The 20,694-nt window shown below is 40.1% G+C and overlaps 1 protein-coding gene across 4 annotated transcripts in view; it reads left to right on the forward strand.

The window, feature by feature from the left end:
• The window catches only part of NCBP1 (nuclear cap binding protein subunit 1), a 61,815-nt gene extending 45,194 nt beyond the window's left edge, over positions 1 to 16,621 (forward strand). For all 4 annotated transcript variants that reach the window (XM_075603141.1, XM_075603155.1, XM_075603148.1 and 1 more), the window contains 12 exons: positions 2,828 to 2,892; positions 6,139 to 6,201; positions 6,691 to 6,765; positions 7,909 to 8,012; positions 8,486 to 8,608; positions 9,012 to 9,114; positions 9,676 to 9,769; positions 10,222 to 10,325; positions 11,636 to 11,750; positions 14,661 to 14,783; positions 15,161 to 15,274; positions 15,468 to 16,621. In XM_075603141.1, the coding sequence (XP_075459256.1) occupies positions 2,828 to 2,892; positions 6,139 to 6,201; positions 6,691 to 6,765; positions 7,909 to 8,012; positions 8,486 to 8,608; positions 9,012 to 9,114; positions 9,676 to 9,769; positions 10,222 to 10,325; positions 11,636 to 11,750; positions 14,661 to 14,783; positions 15,161 to 15,274; positions 15,468 to 15,581 (1,197 nt within the window). In that variant the 3' untranslated portion in view covers positions 15,582 to 16,621. The remainder of the gene's footprint in view (positions 1 to 2,827; positions 2,893 to 6,138; positions 6,202 to 6,690; positions 6,766 to 7,908; positions 8,013 to 8,485; positions 8,609 to 9,011; positions 9,115 to 9,675; positions 9,770 to 10,221; positions 10,326 to 11,635; positions 11,751 to 14,660; positions 14,784 to 15,160; positions 15,275 to 15,467) is intronic.
• Positions 16,622 to 20,694: the final 4,073 nt, after the last annotated feature.

The raw sequence follows: 20,694 nt of genomic DNA on the forward strand, positions 1-20,694 counted from the left end.
GCTGGTAGTGTCGCTGTACTATTAAATGTGCTCTACAAATCTACCCACCTATAGTGATTTATCAGAGTGCCACAAAATAATCTGTTTCAGGTGCGATACCAAATAGTATTTCTTTATCTTGAACCGCCAAACCTCCTCTTTCCCTACGTGCTAATAAAATCGACCTCGCTACCCTTAACCATTTTTTTTTTTGCATCCTATAAATTGCATTGTCTTGTTTTATAGATCCTTTATATACTTAATTGGGATAGGGGAGTGTCCGAAAACAATATAGACGTTTCGGCAGAATATGAATCTTTACCGATATAATACGACGCATCCGCAAGATATATATCTGCTCCAAATTAAAAGATCGCATTGATTATTGTAAAAAGCTCTGGATAATTATGTTTAAATAATGATTGATAATTTGTAGTTAATTAAAATATTTGGGATTTTTTTTTTTTTTTTTACTTGTTCCAGTGGTAGCTACAATGTAATTAGCTTCACTTCTGAATCTGGGTGAGCTGGATTAAGAGCATCCGATTTTGCTGTTTTTTATATCCCGACAGAAACAAAATCAGATAGCACTTTATGCAAATTACGGAGAGACATTAGAGATTGTTAGAATAATATATTTTAAAATCATCTCTACCAATCTGGATATCATGTATATTTTGATTATTCCTTATAGTAGTGCGAGTGCCTCAATCGTTAAAGCAAACGGCACAAAGGGCATCCCTGGTTATCTCTGGTTCCGTTGCTGATTTTTAATTTGGTTCAGCTCCCATCCAGGCATCTTCAATGTCGCCATTGGGGACCTATATAGGGCATAGACTCCTCTCAGAAAAGAACCTGTGAAACCAAACGCCTCCATTGTTCAATGTAGAAAGTCCCATTTAATCCTATGAAACGCTTTGTCAGCATCTAGACTCAGTAGCATCACTTTGGATCTGGCATTTATATAATCTATTATATTTATAATCTTTTGTGTGTTATCTGAAGCTTGTTGCATGCTTATAAAGCCTATCTGATCATTATATATTAATCGGGGGAGAATTGGGTTAAGTCTATTCACCAAAATGTTACTATACATATTTAAATCGGAGTTCAGAAGGTATATTGGTCTGTAACTGGCACAACTCATTGGGTCTTTGCCTTCTTTTAGAATAACTACCAAATTTGCTTTAGACATTTGTGTTGGATTCAGAGTTCCTTTTAGAAAACTATTAAACCAATCTAACATGCGAAGCTAAAATGTTATAATACTTTTTATACGAATACCTGTGGGGAGAAGGGGACGGGAGCTCAGCCTGTTAGCATGTGGCTGAAGAACATATATAGGAAATGGTGCTGTGCTGAGAAATTAACTAATTGTCAATGCTAGAGAGAGAACTCCGCTAGTTAGCACTCTATAACCAGTAACCAGTGTAACAGTGTAACATTGTGATCACTTAAAATAACCTTTATTAATCTCTAGGGTAAATTAAAGTGGTGCACACAAGGACAAGACAATATATAAAATCTTGCCTTATTCCCTATAGGGTCACATAAAGAAAGGTGCTTAAAATAAGCATACCAAAATCGCAATCCTGAATAATACCGTTAATATTTAGGAGTATTATTAAGCTAGACCCCCCCCCCATTGTATAGTATACCTGCATACTAGAATAGTATGTTTGGTCTGGTTAGACAATCTAACTCCAGTATGAACCAAACTATATACTATGGTGTCCCATGAAATGTGAGCTGTGTCCACCGCAGTGTATAATCATAAGATGTGCGCTATCTTACTCAATATAGGTCTGTAAGAATGGTGGGTATCAGCACAGCTACAATAGTATAGCTATGCATACCCCCAAAAGTTGTTAAACGTACCACCAGTTGCCGATAGCAATAGTGTGTGTAAATATGCAGCGGGTAGTCTTCCTGAAAATGACCCTTAGGCAAGGCAGGAGATATAAAAATCCTCAAAGTGTTAGAGGATAGGGTGCTGGGTCTGTGTCCGGATGAGTAAGCGGTTATAGTATAGTCAGCTGTGTGTGCAGACACTCCCAGCAAAAAATAAGGCAAACGCTGACTTGACTACATCACTTCGGGCTCCTGACACTGTGTATACGCAGCAGTTTCAATAATTTGAACTTTAGATTTAAGGTTGCAATATTGAGGTTAGTGGTTAGAAAACACCACATAGACTGACATCCTTAGTAATCATACCACACTGGTGATCAGGGAGCCCGTTTTGGACGATGCTAAGATAAGCCTGTTGATTATTTTTTAATGCTCCGATGACAGGAGGGAGAAAAAGTTGGAGACACTGATAGTGATGTGCCAGTGAGACAGCCACTATGATGCAAAACGCGTAGTGGCTGTCTTACTAGCACATTGTCATGTCACCATCATTGTGCCGATGTATTCAATACTGTGAGTTTTTAATATTTTGATACTTTTTGTCTATAAATTACTTTTTACTTACCCGTTCGCTCGTTTTGCTCCTTTCTTGTTTCTCTGAAGTATTTGCCCCGTCGATCACATGAGGTTTTGGAGCAGCAGGAGAAATCCCCACTGTGTTTTAACCTTGGAAGCCCTGGGTTCAGCGCGGGTGTTATTTTCCACATGTAGACTAAAGATGTTTGAAATCATTTGCTGTCTAAAATAATTTGATTGAACATGGGACAGTCTCGTGTTAAACTAGGCTGTGCTCAATGCGAGTATGTTGTAACATCTATATCAACTTTTACAACTTTAGCAGTTTACTACTATCCTTTCTCTCAAAATGTGTTTTAAATGTATGTAGACAGCTTTAGAACTGGTGAGGAATTTGTTTGCCTTAACAGCAAATAAAAAGCTTGCCCAAGCTAGTGAAATGATGTACACTCGCTTGGACACCATGAACACTACTTGCATTGACAGGTAAGATACATCTACAGATTATATTGTATTTTACTAATGACTCCCATGATATGCTAGTACAGGGGTGGGCAACCTATTTTTCAATATAGCCACAGGTGTGGCGAATTAGAAGTGAAAATAGCCACACCATATAAAAATTGAGGTATTATGTTGCGCATGCGAAAATTTTAAACACACACCGTTTCTCAGGGCCGTTCTATAGTGTGTGCGCCGGAACCTGTGTGAACGCGTATGCACGTGACGTATGCTTTTTTTGTGTATGCTGTAAGCGAGTGAGGCACCGTGTGTGTGTGACTGTGTGTGCGTGTTATAAATACGTTTGAAATAAATAAAGAAATACTTTAATAAATTATTTATCAACATTGTACATCCACACACATTTCAGCGGCGGTAGCGAAATCTTTCTTTTCCTCATTCTCCCCCTTGTCAGCCGGTCCCACGCTCACTGCCGTGCGTGAGCGTCACCATTATAGAAAGGCTGACAAACCTCGGCCAACTATAACTGCCACGCGCGCACACGGTGCAGCAAGCGCACACTATAGAACGGCCCTCAGACCGCAACCCCTCCTCATCCTCTCATGCCACCACCACTACCCTCCTCATCATCCTCTCCTCACCCCCCCTCATCACATCTCATTTACCCCCCCCCCCCCATCACCATCTCATTTAACCCCCCTCATCATCTCCCCCCGGCACCCTTGATTCTCTCCCCCCCCCCCCGGGCACCTTGATTCTCTTTCCCCCCCCCCCCCCCCCCATCCCCCCCTCGGCACCAATGATTTTTTTTCCTCCTCCCCCCTCCCCCTCGGCACCCTTTATTCTCTCCCCTCCCCCCCCCCTCGGCACCCTTGATTCTCCCCCCAGGACCCTTGATTCTCTTCCCAGCACCCTTTCTGCAGTCCCCCTCATCAAGCACCCGCACCTCCCCACCCCCAATGCCTACCAGATTGCGGTGTGCCGCCGATGGAAGAAGCGGCGACAGCAGTGGTGACGGGCTGGCATTTTTGGATGGCGGCGCGGGTGGCTGGTTGGCAGGCGTGCAGCACATCACGCAGGAGCGAGCTGGGGGGGGGGGGTGTGCGCATCAGCGCATCGCGCTGGAGCGAGCTCAGAGGGGAGGGAGCACAGGTTGGAGCAGGCAGGGGTGTGGGAGGGAGGAGAGCGTGTTAGGCTAAGGCCCCGCTCCCTCAGTCAGCGCGTCCGCACTGCAGACAGGCGGGGCGCTGACACACAGACCGCGGGAGCCAGGGCGGGAGTGGGAGGGGGGCGTGGCTTGAGCGGAGGGACCCGCTACCCCCCTCCCTCCCTCCACGGTCTCGGGCTGCAGGTGGGAGCTGCTGCGGGTTGCTGTAAGGTAAGCACCTCCCTCCCCCTTCTGCCACAAAAAAAACCACACACACTACCTTGAGTAGGAAGCTGCCTGATGACAGCTCCTGCTCCCGCCGCTGATTGGCTCATCAGCGCACCACGTGGCGCGTCACCGCTCGGGATCACAATTTTCTTGAATCCCCTGCTGGCTGACGCGTCACAGTGCATACTGAGCCGTCAGCGAGGGGGGACTGGGACCGGCTAGGGAGGATTCCCCTGCTGGTGGGAACGCCCGCGCGGCCGTCCACGCAGCTGGGCGCAGCGGGTCCAGCCCTTACACAGCGGGAGTGCGCTCCTTCCCTACCAAGGAAGGGGAGAGGAGGGATTGAGGGGGCCGTTGCGGGCCGCAGAGAGAGTTAAGGCAGCCCTGTTCGCCACACTTTCCCTGCCAATTCGCCACAAGTGGCGAATGGCGATAGGGTTGCCCACCCTGGTGCTAGTACATACAGCACATGTAACATGTTTGTAAAACGCACACACATCATTCCATGTTAATTTCTTGTTTGGTTTCACGGACATGCATCAGATGAGTCCTTTTAAAGAAAACATTTCACTAATACATTGCAAATCTCCTCAAAATACAATTTTTAGCTTAAGTACTTGTAATAAGAGAGGTTACCAACTGGCCATAATACATAGGTCAAAGATTTTCTCCTCTCCTTTTATTAATCTCAAATATTACTCTAAATCTAAAGACTACTGCAGGTTGTTTTCTCATATATTGTTTCTTAGGTTCATTTTTTTTGTTACACATTTTTTAAAGTATTTTCACAGGTATGTGGTTTTGAAATGTAAATTTGCCTCGAGTGTTCATTGGGAAGATAGTTTCCTACTATGGATATCATGTTCAATATACCATCCCTCACCTATAAATGAAAATAATGGAGATGGGGGCTATTCTCTTCCAGTCCTTTTGTAGCTTCTTGATTTTTATTTTACTGTTGTGTGACACATACTATTTTGTGGTTACATACTCCCTAATGCCAATTCCAAGTTGCTCTAATAACGCTTCAACACATAGGAAACTGCAGCACCTGAAACAAATATGAAGAGCAGGGGGGGGGGGTGAGGAATCTTCAAACTGGTTTTAAAAATAACTTCCTAAAGCAACTGCAATTGGCCACACAGCCGATGCATGACAAAACTGCAAGAACAGAGGAGTATTTTCTGACCGGAGCTGCTGTTCTGCTTTGAATCTGTTGAAATGTTGCAATATTGAAGTGAATGCTGCTGTTCTTACTACATGCTACCCATATTCATCACCTACTTTCAACATGGTGCTTCAAAGTTTCAAGTGTATACATGTACACTTTGGATGATATAAAATTAAGATGTTTATTTCTCAGGAGTCATGCTGTAGCTTATTTTTAATCTTGGAAGTAATTTGTGAATCTTCAAGCATTAGAGATGCTATGCTATATTGAGATTCCTCAAGTGAAGTTTCTGGTTAATGGCTAACTGGTCTGTTTTTATCCGTTCTTCACTTGGTGTTCTACATGGTAACACTTGACAGGTTTGTGGGTGGTCTCAGAGAATCACAAACTAGGGGGAATAATATACCTCAATTCACTGCAACCTCTTTTATACTTGTAGTGCTGCAAATTCCTATCGATTTTTGTTTACTTTAGGTTAACGGCTATAAGGACTGATGCCACACCGGTGCAGAGTGTTACCAAGCCCATCCTAACTAATGAAATGTGCTGTTAGTGCTTTGCACTCTTCTGTAGCTTCATACACTGGAGCATGTTCATTTTCAAAGAAGTTAGGACGCTTTCTACTCCAACACAATGCTTTGAGGCTCCAAAGTTATACTGTATTGCGTTACAAACGTTTCTATATAATGAATTCATATATCGATATCGTCTTTTTCCCTCCAAGGTTTATAAACTGGTTTTCTCACCATCTGAGCAACTTTCAATTCCGATGGAACTGGGAAGATTGGTAAGTGCTTTATACAGTACTAGAAGGGTTCACTTAAAGGCAGCTGGTTTCGTCACAAAAATAACAACTTGGAAAAGAGCACGTTATAGGCAAAATACTTAACGGTAACAACATTTTGGGTGAAAACCATACAAGATGGAGGCATAGGGCTACTTCTCCCTTAAACATTTTTATTAGTGACTGTTGAGATAAACATCTTTGCACTGCTTCCCCAAAGTACAATTAACATGGTTCAAAGCTTACTTCCCATCCTGTCCAGGAAAAGTTATAATAAAACTTAATTATTCTAAATACCCTATATTTCATTGCATAAGATTGAGATCTTGTAATGCTTTTTCTGAGTTATGTTTCTTACACCCTTAATTTATGCATGTTTTTTCTGATATAATTTGAATTATGGGTAATATCCTAAAATTTAGATTTGTAATTGAAAGGGTTAAAACTAACTTCCTGCTGCTTTTACACCTGCATATTCTTTTTATTTTTCAGGGCAGATTGTCTTACTCATGACTTGGATAAACCAAAACCCAAATTTGTCCGAGAAGTTTTAGAAAAATGCATGAGGTATGTATACGTTTTCTCCTTGGATACAAAGTTTTCACATAGTATCACTTCCTTTTTTTTTTTCCCCCTCCCAATCTGCTGATTCGTGCTTTTATGTTTCTTCATATCCAGTAATAACACAATCTTGATTTAGGTCACGGCCATAAATTGGGTTTGTCAAAATTAATAATATAACAAATCTAGAGGGGTGGTGAAGTTTGGAATTATGATTCTCTGGCTCATATTCTCTTACCACTTACCAGAATTCCTGGTCTTTTACCTAATCTCTTTAACAATAAGACACTTTGAAAACTGACTGCACATGTTTATTGTTGGTTCATACCTTTTTTTTTTTGTTTGTTTGTTTAAACTAATCATTAGCCAAATAGGTAAAGCAAAATAAAATATTCAGATTAGAATTGTATAAATTTACTAATTTTTACACTGGAAGCAGGAATTGAAAACAAAAATGTATGGCTGATTACATCTTTGTAATGAATCTGCTTTTATTAATAAAAATCTAAAAAAAAATAAAAAAAATGCTCATTTACAGAACTGTTAAGAGGAGGTTATGGCTCGTCCAAACATGACAAACGTGTAAAAAAAAGTTCAACTTTGCTTGTTCCATATAAGCCACACTCTGCACCCTTGGTGATTTTATTTAATTGCTTGATTACGTTTCGGAAAACCCTATTGTTTTAGATGAGGTGATGCATGTAAAACCAGGCCTGCACAACTCCAGTCCTCGAGGGCCGCAAACAGGCCAGGTTTTCAGGATATCCCTACTTCAGCACATCTGGCTCAATTAGTGGTTCAGTCAAACTGAGCCACTAATTGAGCCAGCTGTGCTGAAGTAGGGATATCCTGAAAACCTGGCCTGTTTGCGGCCCTCGAGGACTGGAGTTGTGCAGGCCTCTACTGTAACCTGTTGTGTTATCAATTGTATGTGATCATTATGAATTTTCTAACGTTGGAGGAACTGTTATTCTTGCAGTAGGTACAGCAAATATGTAGTAACTCTGAACACGCTGCACCATAGCTGCCTGTACTTAATCCTACTACCCTTTTATTTAGCATGCAAAAACATACTTTGTGAAGTTCTAGTCTGTAACCTGTAAAATTTGCTTTAGTTATGTCATAGGAAATAACTGATCTTCTCCGTAGACTATCTTACCACCAGCGGATATTGGACATTGTGCCAGCAGCGTTTTCTGTGTTGTATCCAGCAAACCCTTCCTGCGTTTTCAAATATGGCGATGAAAGTTCCAGTAAGTGTAGCAGTTACTTCACATTAGATGGTTTTATCTTGTCAGATAGTCTTATTACCAGGAATATACAGATGTAGCAGACGTCATTGCTCCCGCGGATAAATTAGCACATTGATCCCGCCCCTTCTCTTTCTGCAACATCTGTATACAGCAACTTTGTCATTAAACCACAGTCTGAAGTTGCTCGTGTTTAAATTAGACTAATGTTTTTGAGTAATACAGTATGTCGTGATTATTTTAAAATCAAAATATTGATATATTCTAACTATCATAAGTTTGAGTCATTAGGACTGATGTTTACGATACCTTTAACTTTTTTTTTATTTTTTATTAAGATTTGCATTCTAGTCTTTCAGACTTGGCTGAGTTTAGACACTAGATTAGAGAATGTGGGACCTGAAAATTAGATAATTTTTTTTTATTTCTGTCTCGGTTGAGCATAGTAAAAAATAAATCAACATTTTTCTTTTTAGGTTCTTTGCCTGGATATGCAATTGCTATTAATTTGACTAATGTCATCAAAAACAAGGCTGTCAATGAAGATATTTTTAACATTTTAAAAGATGTTCCAAATCCTAATCAAGATGATGATGATGGTAAGGATTCCCAATTTATAGGAGAATGCTGCTGCAGCAGCTCCATAACCTTTATCTGTTGCCGCTTTTGTGATTTGCAGTTCTATCTGATCTTGTTCAATGTACTTAAAGTTGAGTTTTGTGCTTCTCAGAATATTCCTTTTACAAAAACCAAGATTTTCTTTTGTTTGCATCAAATAAGTTCAGATCTCTCTTCCTTATCCTGCAGGTTGCTGCAGTGCTTTAATCTTTTGGTGAACCATTGATTTTTTTATTTTATTATTATTATTATTGCTTGTATACGTTGTCAAATAGGCACCCTCGTTATATACCATGAGGAACATTTTAGTTTAAAGGCCCTCTTGAGCCAATTCAATTGTCTTTTTTTTTTTTTTTTTTTTATTTTTTTTTTTTTTACTTTCAGATGAAGGAATCAGCTTCAATCCTTTAAAAATCGAGGTTTTTGTACAGTCTCTCCTCAATTTGGCATCAAAGTCATTTAGTCATTCATTTAGTGCTATTGCAAAGTAAGTGTATATTTTTTCACTACGTCTGAATTTATTTAACCAAGGTGAAGTACAATAAAACTTCAAATAGAAATAATTAGCCTTTAATTCAAGTAGCGTACCAGTGTGTGGTGCTACAGTTTTTCCTATAGAATATTTGGGACTTTAGTGTGTCTCCCCCAGAGCTGAACCTCCCCGATTTCCCCAGATGTTTACTGGTGAAGTTTTCTAATTTTAAATAAAGTGTCAGTTAAACCGTAGGCCAATAGGAATCTGCAACATCAGTTGCGGCTTTCTATTGGGCAGCCATTAAAAAACGCTGGTAAAACCAGGAAGTAATGATGGTAATTTCATTGGTAAGTATCTCTGGAACCAGGGGGGTCCCTGGCACTGAAAACAGCATTCAGAGCCAGACCACTGTCCATTTCCGTGTGTGTAAAAATATAAATATAGTGGGGAAACAATTTAAAATGAGGAATCATTTTAAAGTATTACAAATAGGTTTTGTAAAATTGATTTCCAGCACCATGACACTGGATGTTTCAGATAATGCATACATTTCTGTTTTTTTGGTTTGTCAAGGTTTCATGAAGTCTTCAAAACACTTTCTGAAAGCGATGAAGGGAAACTTCATATTCTAAGTGTCATGTATGATGTCTGGAAAAACCACCCCCAGGTGAGGATCTCTTTTAATCCAAGTGTGTACCAAAATGAACTAATGTCAATGATCTGTGTAATGGGTTAAAAACAATATATATTTGTAATGATTTTTTTTTTAAAGTTCTCTTTGCAGTGTTTGTAAATAATGCATCTTCTCTCATTTCTATCTACATGTTAACTGCAATCATCCTTTGCTAATTGGTTCTGTAATTTAGAAGAGATGTGAATAAATCAGATTAAACACTCTGGCATTGTATGCTGTCTGATCACTTGCTCTGTTTAGAATATGGATGGCATTTCAGATTGGATCATGCCTGTCATTATATGGTAATGACTCTCAAAAATGCAGAGCTGTTTGTTCAAATGCTTGAATACTGTACATTTGAAAGTCCTGAATTTGAGTTGAAACACAATGCTGCATTGCTTTCAGGTGTAGTTTCACCTTTTATTTGCCAACTGTTGTTGCAGATGATTACCGTGTTGGTTGATAAAATGATACGAACACAGATTGTTGACTGTGCTGCAGTGGCCAATTGGATTTTCTCCCCTGCGTTATCACATGACTTTACTAGGTAATTGCTTTCTTCTTGATCTGGGTTTTGATATCACAAATGTTCTATGCAAGTGCCTTGTGGGGCTTAAATTCCACTCCATGGTTTCATAATACATTGTCCCACAATTTTTTTTTCTCTTGGCTGACTGTGTTCTTTTGCCCCTCCACCACTGTTGCTAAAAAAGGCACCCAAAATGGAGTGGGGAACACTTGTAAATGTTGGTGTCTGTCATATACCACAAAGCAATACATTGAAATTAATGCATTATGATGCTGTTAATACTGTATGTGGAATATGTAAAATAGGCATTCTTAAAATGTTATTGCGTTCTGCTTCAAAGTGATCTTTATGACCCCCAACCAAGATCATTACTAAACTGGATTTATTGTCCTGTAAATGGTTTAATTGGCGAGGAATGTGTAATTGAATGCATGCAAAGGTGCAGTTTTAGTATATAGAAACAATACTGCATCTAGTTAGTTGCTATCATCTTATGTCTTGTAGTTTGCAAAGCATCACTATATGCTGCATTGCGTTTTATTTTTTTTTATATAAATTGCAGGTTTGAGACGGTGTCTGTGGAGCTGAACTGCGTTCATTTCAGCTCCGATGGCCCCCTACAGTGCCGGTATGCCTGTGCATGTCCCAGTCATGCTAGCCAATGGGATATCCGGAACTGATTCTTGGCTTCCTATTGGTCCTCGTGACATTTAAAGCCTTAATTTTGTTAGGTGCACAGTTTCCTGGCTGCAGAGATACTGGAACCCCTCCCCCACCCCACCTACAGAGGTATCTCTGGAATCAGGGGTTCCCCGGAGCTGAAATTAACACAGTTCACCTCTGGAGGCCCTGAGCTTCAATCCCGCAATAAATTTATTTTAACCACAATGTGGCATGTAGTGCTGCTTTAAACTGCCTAACAGGACATTAAAGCTTGGAAACTCCCACTAACTTGAATGAAGAGTCTGTGCGATTATGAATGAACCCCCTAAATCCAAAATGTTTTTCTAGCTTTGGAAATAACAGACATAATTTGCTGACACGCTCTGCTCCACCTACTGTTTTTCCCCGTGGCGGGGATAAATGTGGAATCACTCTATTAACTCAGAATAGTATCATTTTAGTAGTGGATAGATGTATTGTATCGATAAAGTTTATTTTTCTGCTATGGCAGAGTTGAAAACTTGCCGTGCATAAAACGATTTGGATATATTCATGTACTGTATATTTATATGACAGATACTTTGGTACCCGGTACATTGAGTACGTTGCATTGTACTGTGTGTGCTCCCTTCCTCCTGACACTTTCATATTTTTTTCCCTCCTAGGTTATATATTTGGGAGACCTTGCATTCCACAATTCGAAAAATGAACAAGCATGTCCAGAAAATCCAAAGAGAGTTGGAAGAGACTAAACAAAGACTTGCTAAACAGCACAAACGTGTATGTAATCTGCATGGTGTTTCAGAAATTGTGGAACTATGATCCTGTCAATTGATGGAGATTGACATTTGATGCAGCATTGTGTTTTTAGCAAACAATACATTTAACTACATACGTACTAAAAAAAACTATGCTAATATAAGCGGTATTATACTACATATATATTTTTTCAGTTTTGGCAATTCTTACTCTAGTTAAATCTACTTTCTTACACAAACTAACTTTGTATAAGGCACAGTCATGACTCGTTACATTTATTTTGAGCTGCCTCAGATGCAAATGATTGGTAAATTGTAAGATTGATTCTAGATTCTTCGACAAATGGGTATGTTTAATTGTGCAAATATAGACCCTGGAGTTTAAAATCGCTATCTCCCCCACCCCCCCCCCCCCCCCCAGAACCTTATGAGTTCAAATTGTATAATGTTGGTATTTTGCTCTGTGTGCATGTCGTCCTCGTAAAGAAACAAGGATTACACACATCATTGTTCTTTTACATTTCTACCTGCTGTGGTTACTATAGTAACCTTTAGACTGCACTTTGCTCTTGGAGAGCTTAATTTGAACCTCACGGCCACATTATATTTCAAACATCTCCTGATTGACGTATCCGATTTAAAAAATAACCTGCAAAAAATAGAATGCTAAACGCCAATCGGCACGAACGGCTGCTTTAAAAATAAGGGCGTGTTAAAAAGAAATTATCTCCCACAAAACAAGATGAAAGTGAGAAGAGGCTCGTAGCCTCACCCTGTCATTTATCTACATCCCCACTACCTTGTCAAGTCTTCCCCCTTCCCCCCAATCTCCTTCCCTTGTCTCCTCCCCTTAGGCTAAGGCCCCGCTCCCTCAGTCAGCGCGCCCGCACTGCAGACAGGCGGCGCGCTGACAGACACAGACCGCGATAGGGGGGCGGGAGGTGGGCGTGGTTTGAGCGGAGGGACCCGCTACTCCCCCCCCCCCCTCCCTCCACGGGCTCGGTCTGCGGGCTGCTGGAAGGTAAGCAGCTCCCGCTCCCTCCCCCTTCCCCCACAAATGCCCTCCTCACACACGCTGATACACACACACACCACCCCATACCTTGTGAAGGAAGCTGTCTGACAGCTCCCGCCCCCGCCGCTGATAGGCTCATCAGCACACCACGTGACGCGTCACCGCTCGGGATCACAATTTTCTTGCATCCCCTGGCGGCTGACGCGTCACATCACGTTGTGAAGCGAGGGGGGACTGGGACCGGCTAGGAAAGGATACCCCTGCTGGTGAGGAACGCGCGCCGCTGGACGCAGCAGGACCAAAGCCTTAGTCTACATCCTTTTCCACCTCTGATCCTCCCTTTACTATCTCTTCTTTTATCCTATCCTTTCTAGTCTCTAGGAAAATTTGGCAATTAAGCAATATAAAGTAAAAAGTAAGGATATATACAATACTGTTAAAAGAGAACTAGGATTATGAAAGCTATGTAATTCAGTTATATGTATGTACAAAATATCCTGATACTCATGTATTTTACCCAAGTACTCTGTACAGTAAAAGTTATGATTATGCAAAAACAATAAAAAAAGATTTAAACAAAAAAAAATAAGGGCGTGTAGTATTAAACCAACTTCTTAAATTTACCTTTTTGAAGAAACAAATGCTACAACTGACCTAATTTGCAGATTTTATCGATCTCTATTATAATCCCAGAAGGGTTTGAATAGTGTTGGGATTTGATGAAAAAAGAGGTGGGGACACAAGTGTGCTAATAAACTCGTTCAAAAAAACTAAACAGAATTTCAACATCTTTCCGACTGTAGATCATTCATACAGCTATTTATTTATTTAATTTTTTTAAGCAAAAATATATTTTAAACTTGCTCTAAACGTTATCTGTTAATATTGATTTAAAGATCTTGACCCACTCTTTGTTTGAGCTTCATGCCTTGTGCACCAAAGTCATTTAAGAACATTAATATGTTGTACTGAAATGTTCTGAAAGCAAAATGTGTTTTTCATAATAGAAAAAAATCTGAAAGATGTATTTTCTTTTTAAAGTTGGGATACATATTGATGAAGAACTCTTGTATAAATCCAATAAATGGTCTAGTAAAAAGAGTCATTTTTCAAAAACAAAAGAAAGTACTTTCCCCGGCCCCCCTCCTTGTTTTCACTAGAGCATATGGCTGCATTAAAAATACCCTATGATGTCTGCAAACATTAAAGGATTTTTACTTGCCCAAAAACATTTTATTTGGGAAATGGAAAAACAAGTTACTAACTGAAATAAAAATACCCTTTATTTTATTTTTTAATTTCTCATCAGAAATTAGACATTTTGGTAATACAGGCCACATTTGTTTGTTTTTTTGTGTGTTTTTTACATAGAAAAACTGTAGCCATTTTAAGAACCAGCGGATTTATAGGCAAATATCTCCAATGTAAATAGCATGCAAATGTTTCTGGAAAACCATAAATGTGTACTACGGAGTAGGTTGGTCTAACACATTTGGTAGCGGCCTTTCACCGTGACCAAACGACCGCTGGTGCTTTGCCGCAGCTCACCTTACTGTTGCAAGAGTAAGGGCCTAAACCCCGTATCATAAAACCCTCTACCCTAAACAGTAATACAATTTACATTAGAATCAGACAGTGTATCGGCTGTGGCAGAGGGTCTGTCTGCGGCCGAACGTCGGCGGTGATTTGGTCCCATTCCCGGAGTACGTAGGGTATCTCACAATTTGGCTTCTTTTTCAGTATACTTTTACAATGGGACGTTTGCCATGCCAGAATGCCTTTCTAAATTGCTACATTTTTAGCTATTATATTACAACCTATTGGTTTAAAGCTAATACAAATACACAATTTATCAGAGGCAAGATTGTATAGATTTAAAATTTTCATATGATTATTAATTTGTATATATGGTTTCAGAGGGACGATGATGATGACAGTGGCAGGGAGGATGGTCCTCTGGAAGAACAAATTGAGCGTTTACAGGAAAAAGTTGAGTCTGCTCAGAGTGAACAGAAGAATCTTTTCCTTGTCATTTTCCAGGTAATGTTGCTGATTTGTATGTGTTAGCAAATCAAAGACTTAAAAAAAAATCGATTCTAAATTGTATTAATACAAACATTTCAAGCGTCAAGTACCTCTACTCCAATAGATTGTTCACTTTTGACCACATTATAAGTGCCCTTGTGCTTTCCCTAAAGAATGATGGTTGCTGCTGGAAAAATGCACAGTTCCTTACTCCAAGAAATTGTATTTATAGTAGTTTCGTACACTGGGATAAATGCTAAAACAATTTCCCTTTTTGTTTTTTAATCCGAATATCAAAGAAGCGCTGCATTGCCTTTAGTATTTTTTTCCCAAATACTGAATCAATTAGTTACACGTTACAAAGTTGGTAAAAGCTTGCCGTTCCTTTTCAGCGTTTTATTATGATACTTACGGAACACTTGGTACGCTGTGAAACTGGAGGCATTAATGTAATTACTCCTTGGTATAAGAACTGCGTGGAGAGGCTTCAGCAAATCTTCCTTCAGGTTAGTGACTGTTGCTCCATTACAAATAATTCTTGCATGATTTCACAGAATTGAAGAAAAAAAATAGCTTAATATATAGGAGTTAGATAAATGTGTATTAAAAACCTTGAATGTAACCGATAAGCATGTACATCTTGCACAGACAAGTTATTGAAACTAAAAAATGAATATCCATGTGTTTACTTCTCCATAGCATCATCAGATAATCCAACAGTACATGGTGACCCTGGAGAATCTCCTGTTTACAGCAGAGCTGGACCATCACATCCTGACAGTCTTCCAACAGTTCTGTGCCCTACAGGCTTAAAAATCTGCATGATGTTGTCTTCTATGCTTTGAAAAGGTCTCAAGAGCTGGAACATTATTTTTGAAAGACGTGTTTGATAAGACACTGAAAAAGTGATGCTAATAGAGGAAAGGCACCCTTGATTTATGGGCAATCTTTCTAGTGTTAATAAGGATATTAGTTCTAATACTGGCTTCTATTTGGATATTAACTAAGAATGACAAAACCTTTGTTTTCGATTGTTTGTGTTTTTTCTTTTCTTTTACCTCAACATTTGTAGAAATGTCTTGAGTTTTTTTTTTCTTCTTCTTAATGTGTTACCAGATAAGTTTCCTTTATTACAGTGTGACATGAAGCAAGGAATGTGTTTTTGTAAGTGTGAGGCCAAGAACAGACAGTTATCTTATTTTGTGGTTGGTATTTATTTCCCAATTACAAGGAAATATATAAGCTCTAACTTGTGACCTTTTTAAATTGCTTGCATACTGAGTTTTTTTTTCTCTCTCTTTCATGAAAATACCTTTGACAATTTGACAACAACTTGGTTGAAATACAATTGATATGTTTTTTAATATGGTGCTCAGAGTATTTGTTTCTTATAAAATTAGTTTAAAGGCGTAGTTCCCTACAAGATTACCTATTTTGAAAGTGAGCTCTGTGTGATGGCAGTTAAAGCAGATTATCAACCTTATTTGGATTTTTTTTCCTAGATTTTAATTAGATTTGTTTTTAGTTGCCAAATTTCTACAATAGTGTCTACATGGCAACCTCTGCTGTTCTCACTTTTTCCCCTCCACCAGGCATCACAGAGCTGTTTTCAATGCAGATTTAAACATTTTATCAGAAACATCTTTTAAAAATAAAGTAACCATGCAGTGGGAATTGTCCCTTTCATATTTAAAACATTAAAAAGCTCAATGTTATAAACTAAAGGCCTTGGTCACTTAACCGGTTCAATTTATCAGCAATGTCATGTTTGTTTGTTTTTTGTAGTTAGGCTTTCACGGCTAATGGCTGCTTCATAAAATATCCAAAAAATAAAACCATTGCATTTTAAAATACTTCCTACCCCAATAAACTAAGGTGATTCATTTTGTATAGGGTTGGTTCAGGGGTGTGCAAATTATTTGAGCCTCGCCCCCCTTTAGGCTGAAAAGGATTATGATTGACAAACCACCAGCAGTCTGAGCAGTCTTGCCACCCCCCACTTGTGTCCAGGTATAATGATTTGTAATAAGTAAATTAACTGCCTGAAATAAAGTGCTTTTAAGTACCTTGATAACAAAAAAAAATTAGAACAGAAAATATAGGGCTTTTTCAGTTGAAGTGGGCAGGCAAATTATTGGAGGTTAGGAAAAAGAGCTATTAAACAAATTCTTTGCCTCTATATTTACCGGGGAAGAATCAATTGCAATAGTAGTGCTGCCGGAGGAAGCCACAACCTCTATATTAACGAGCAATTGGTTACCTGAGGAACAAGTTCCTAGGCGGATTGATAAAAATTAAAGTAAATAAGGCACCAGTCCCTGATGCATACCTCCAAGAGTTAAGGAGCTAAGTTCAGTAATGGCAAAAACATTACATTTAATATTCAAGGATTGCATTTCCACAGGCTCTGTACCACAAAATTGGCATAAAGCAGATGTGGTGCCTATATTTAAAAAGGGTGCTAGTGCACAACTGGGGTATTACAGACCTGTAAGCCTGACATCAACAGTGGGCATCTATTTCAAGGTTTAGTATGGGATAATATTCAGGAATATTGAATGGACACAAATGTTGTTAATAGTATGGATATATGACAGGTCGTGCCAAACTAACCTTTTGTTTCTTTGACATAAGTAGGAATTTAGACCAAGGTAATGCAGTTGATGTAGTCTACTTAGAAGGCTTTTGATACTGTTCCACACAAGGTTAGTGTACAAAATAAAGCAAATTGGGCTCAGTAAAAAAAAAATTGTACCTGGATTGAAAACTGGTTGGAGGATAGACAGCAGAGATTTGTAATAAATGAAACTTTGTCAGTTTGAGCTGATTGAGTGGAGTACTTCAAGGATCGGTACTGGGACCACTGCTTTTTAACTTGTTTATTAATGACCTTGAGGTTGGCATCGAGAGCGAAGTCTCCATCTTTGCTGATGATACTAAATTGTGTAAGGTAATAGAATCAGAGCAGGATGTAATTTCTCTCCACTTGGATGGACTTGAAACAGGTCAACCTGGATAGACTGGCAGGTAAATGGCAGATGAGGTTTAATACAGATAAATATAAGGTTATGCATTTGAGAAACAAGAATAAATAGGCAACTTGCAAACTAAATGCGGATAAATTAGGTGAATACTTGATGGAGAAGGATTTAGGAGTGCTTGTAGACAGCAGGCTTGCCAATAGTGCCCAAAGTCATGCTGTAGCTGCAAAGGATGGATGGTAGTAAACATAATTGTGCTCCTTTTTAATAGTAAGACAACACCTTGAATATGGAGTACAATTTTAGGCACCACTCCTTAGAAAAGACATTATGGAACTAAAGAGTGCAGAGAAGATCCCCCAAATTAATAAAGGGGATGTAAAATCTGATTTGAGGAGAGGCTAGCTAAATTTAAATTATTTTACATTAGAAAAGATGCGTCTAAGTGGGGATATGATGACTATATACAAATATATATTCAGGGACAATACAAGGAGCTTTCAAAAGAACTATTCATCCCAAAGGCCGTACAAAATGACACCAGGTCATCCCTTAGGGTTGGAGGAAAGGAGATTTTGCAAGCAACAAAGGAAAGGGTTCTTTACAGTAAGGGCAGTGGATGTGGAATTCATTACCCATGGAGACTGATGGCAGATACAATAGCTTTGTTAAAAAAAAGTTGGACATCGTTTTAGAAGGGAAAGGTATACAGGGATATACCAAATAAGTAATCGGGACGGAGGTTGATCCAGGGAGTAATCTTCCAATATTTGTAGTCAGGAAGGAATTTATTTTTCCCCTTATGAGATAATTTGATATTTCACTGGGGTATTTTGTTTTCCTTCCTCTGGATTAATATACTGGACGTTCAAATGTAGGCTTATGTCGTCTAAATTTAGCATAGGTTGAACTTGATGGACGCGTGTGTTTTTTTTGGTTTTTTTAACCATCTACTATGTAACAATGGAAATTAAGAGAAATATTTTTAATTAGAATTTTGGGAGATTAAAAAAAAAAAATGTTCCGTTGGATGGTGTATTCTTCTGGTCTGATTTAACAGTTGGTGAGGTAGATGAGCCTGGCAGCAGCATTTGGGATGGACTGCAGGGGGAACAGCTGAAATAGGGGTAAGACCAAGTAGGCGCCGGTTACAGTAGTCTTGTCAGGATATTAAAAATGCATAAATGATATTTGTGGTGGATTGTTTGGTGCAGAGGTTGTATTTTAGTAATATTTTGGATATTGAACGCGCAGGAATTGGGGAGGAGTTGGATGTCAACTCTGACTTCAAGACATCTGGCATGTGGTGTCAGGAGGATAGTGAAATGATCTATCTTCAGTAAGAAGTCAACCCTAATCACTTATGAAAATTGCACATATTTGTACAGTGACAAGTATATTCCCCATGTCACAGCCCATAGTAAAGTGTCAATGTTAAGTGAGAAAATTATGATTTGTGTGTGTTTTGTAGACATGGAAAGTCGAAGGAAATACTCTTTAATACAACATAGCCCCTTGCAGTGGGGTCACCATGGCAATTTATGATTGTAATGCAAATACACTATCTCAGTAGGAAGAATAGAGAAAGTGAATCCCAAAAAATGGGTGCTGCTAGCTTGACCTGCACTCATTTGTTCTATGTGATTTAGGGCTAATTGTGTCAAGGTTAGTATTCTACCGTAGCTATATATCCTTTGCATTTAGCTATGCTGGCCGGCAGACCCACTAGCCTATTCCCGTTACAGCGGGTTTGTTAGTTGTAGCACTACCACCTCAGGTGCTAAATCAGTGTACACAGGCATTCTGCCATTGGTCAGATCGACATTTCGGATCAGTCATACTAAGACTGTACCAGAATCCAGACCATATATGTGCACCTATAGACAGTGAAATACGCACTCAGTGTTCTATTACACCAACTAGCCCACTACATCACAGGTCAGTTACTTCACTCTTGGAGGGAGCCACCTTATTACCAGCCCAGATCTTATCATTCATCAAGTGGCCATCCCATACTGACCTCAGGTTGAGGCATCATACATATAGCTGGTATTAGGGGCGGGGGGGGGGGGGGGCAAAAGGGGCAGGGGGGGGCAAAAAGAGCAGGCGGGGGGGGGGGCAAAAAGGGCGGGCGGGGGGGGGGGGGGGCAAAAAGGGGGGGGGGGGGCAAAAAGGGCGGGGGGGGGCAAAAGGGGTGGGGTGCAAAAGGGGTGGGGTGGGGGTACAAAAGGGGCGGGGGGAGGCAAAAGCGGTGGGGTGGGGGCACAAAAGGGGCGCGGTGGGGGGGGCAAAAGGGGCGGGGGCGCAAAAGGGGAGGGGATGGTTGGGTGGGGTTTGGGGGCAAAAAGGGGTGGGGTGGGGGTGCAAAAGGGGCGGGGCGGGGGGAGGCAAAAGGGGCGAGGGGGGGCAAAAGGGGCAGGAGGGCAAGTAAATGGTAGTTGCAATAGCTCCAAAGTCCGTTCGAGGATGGTCATACCCAGGATTCTAAAAACCAACAGGAGGGAGAGAAGAGGGGGGAGGGAGAGAAGAGGGGGGAGGGAGAGAAGAGGGGGGAGGGAGAGAAGAGGGGGGAGGGAGAGAAGAGGGGGGAGGGAGAGACGTGTTTGATACTCTCATGGTGATACTAAAGCTATAAGAGTATACACCGTAGCAATAAAATTCTAACAGAATAGCGGAGAGAAAGAAAGAGAAGTCGGGGAGAGGGGAAGCTACAGAAACATGGTCTGTCCCCCTCCTGGGACACGTAACTATACCTTATCAGCTGCTGTTATTAGCACATTCAGTGACACTTTTTTTATGCATACAGGATTGTTCTTTACACCCTACAAGCTTCAGGATTGTGTTATTTACATACTTGGACCTACACTCTATGACTTTGTCTCCTCTACAGAACTGCAAAAGGAAAGGGGGGGGGAACCACCCACTTGTTATGCTAGCCAGGAGCA

The sequence above is a fragment of the Ascaphus truei genome, chromosome 1 (genome assembly GCF_040206685.1).
Source record: "Ascaphus truei isolate aAscTru1 chromosome 1, aAscTru1.hap1, whole genome shotgun sequence".
Taxonomy (NCBI): domain Eukaryota; kingdom Metazoa; phylum Chordata; class Amphibia; order Anura; family Ascaphidae; genus Ascaphus; species Ascaphus truei.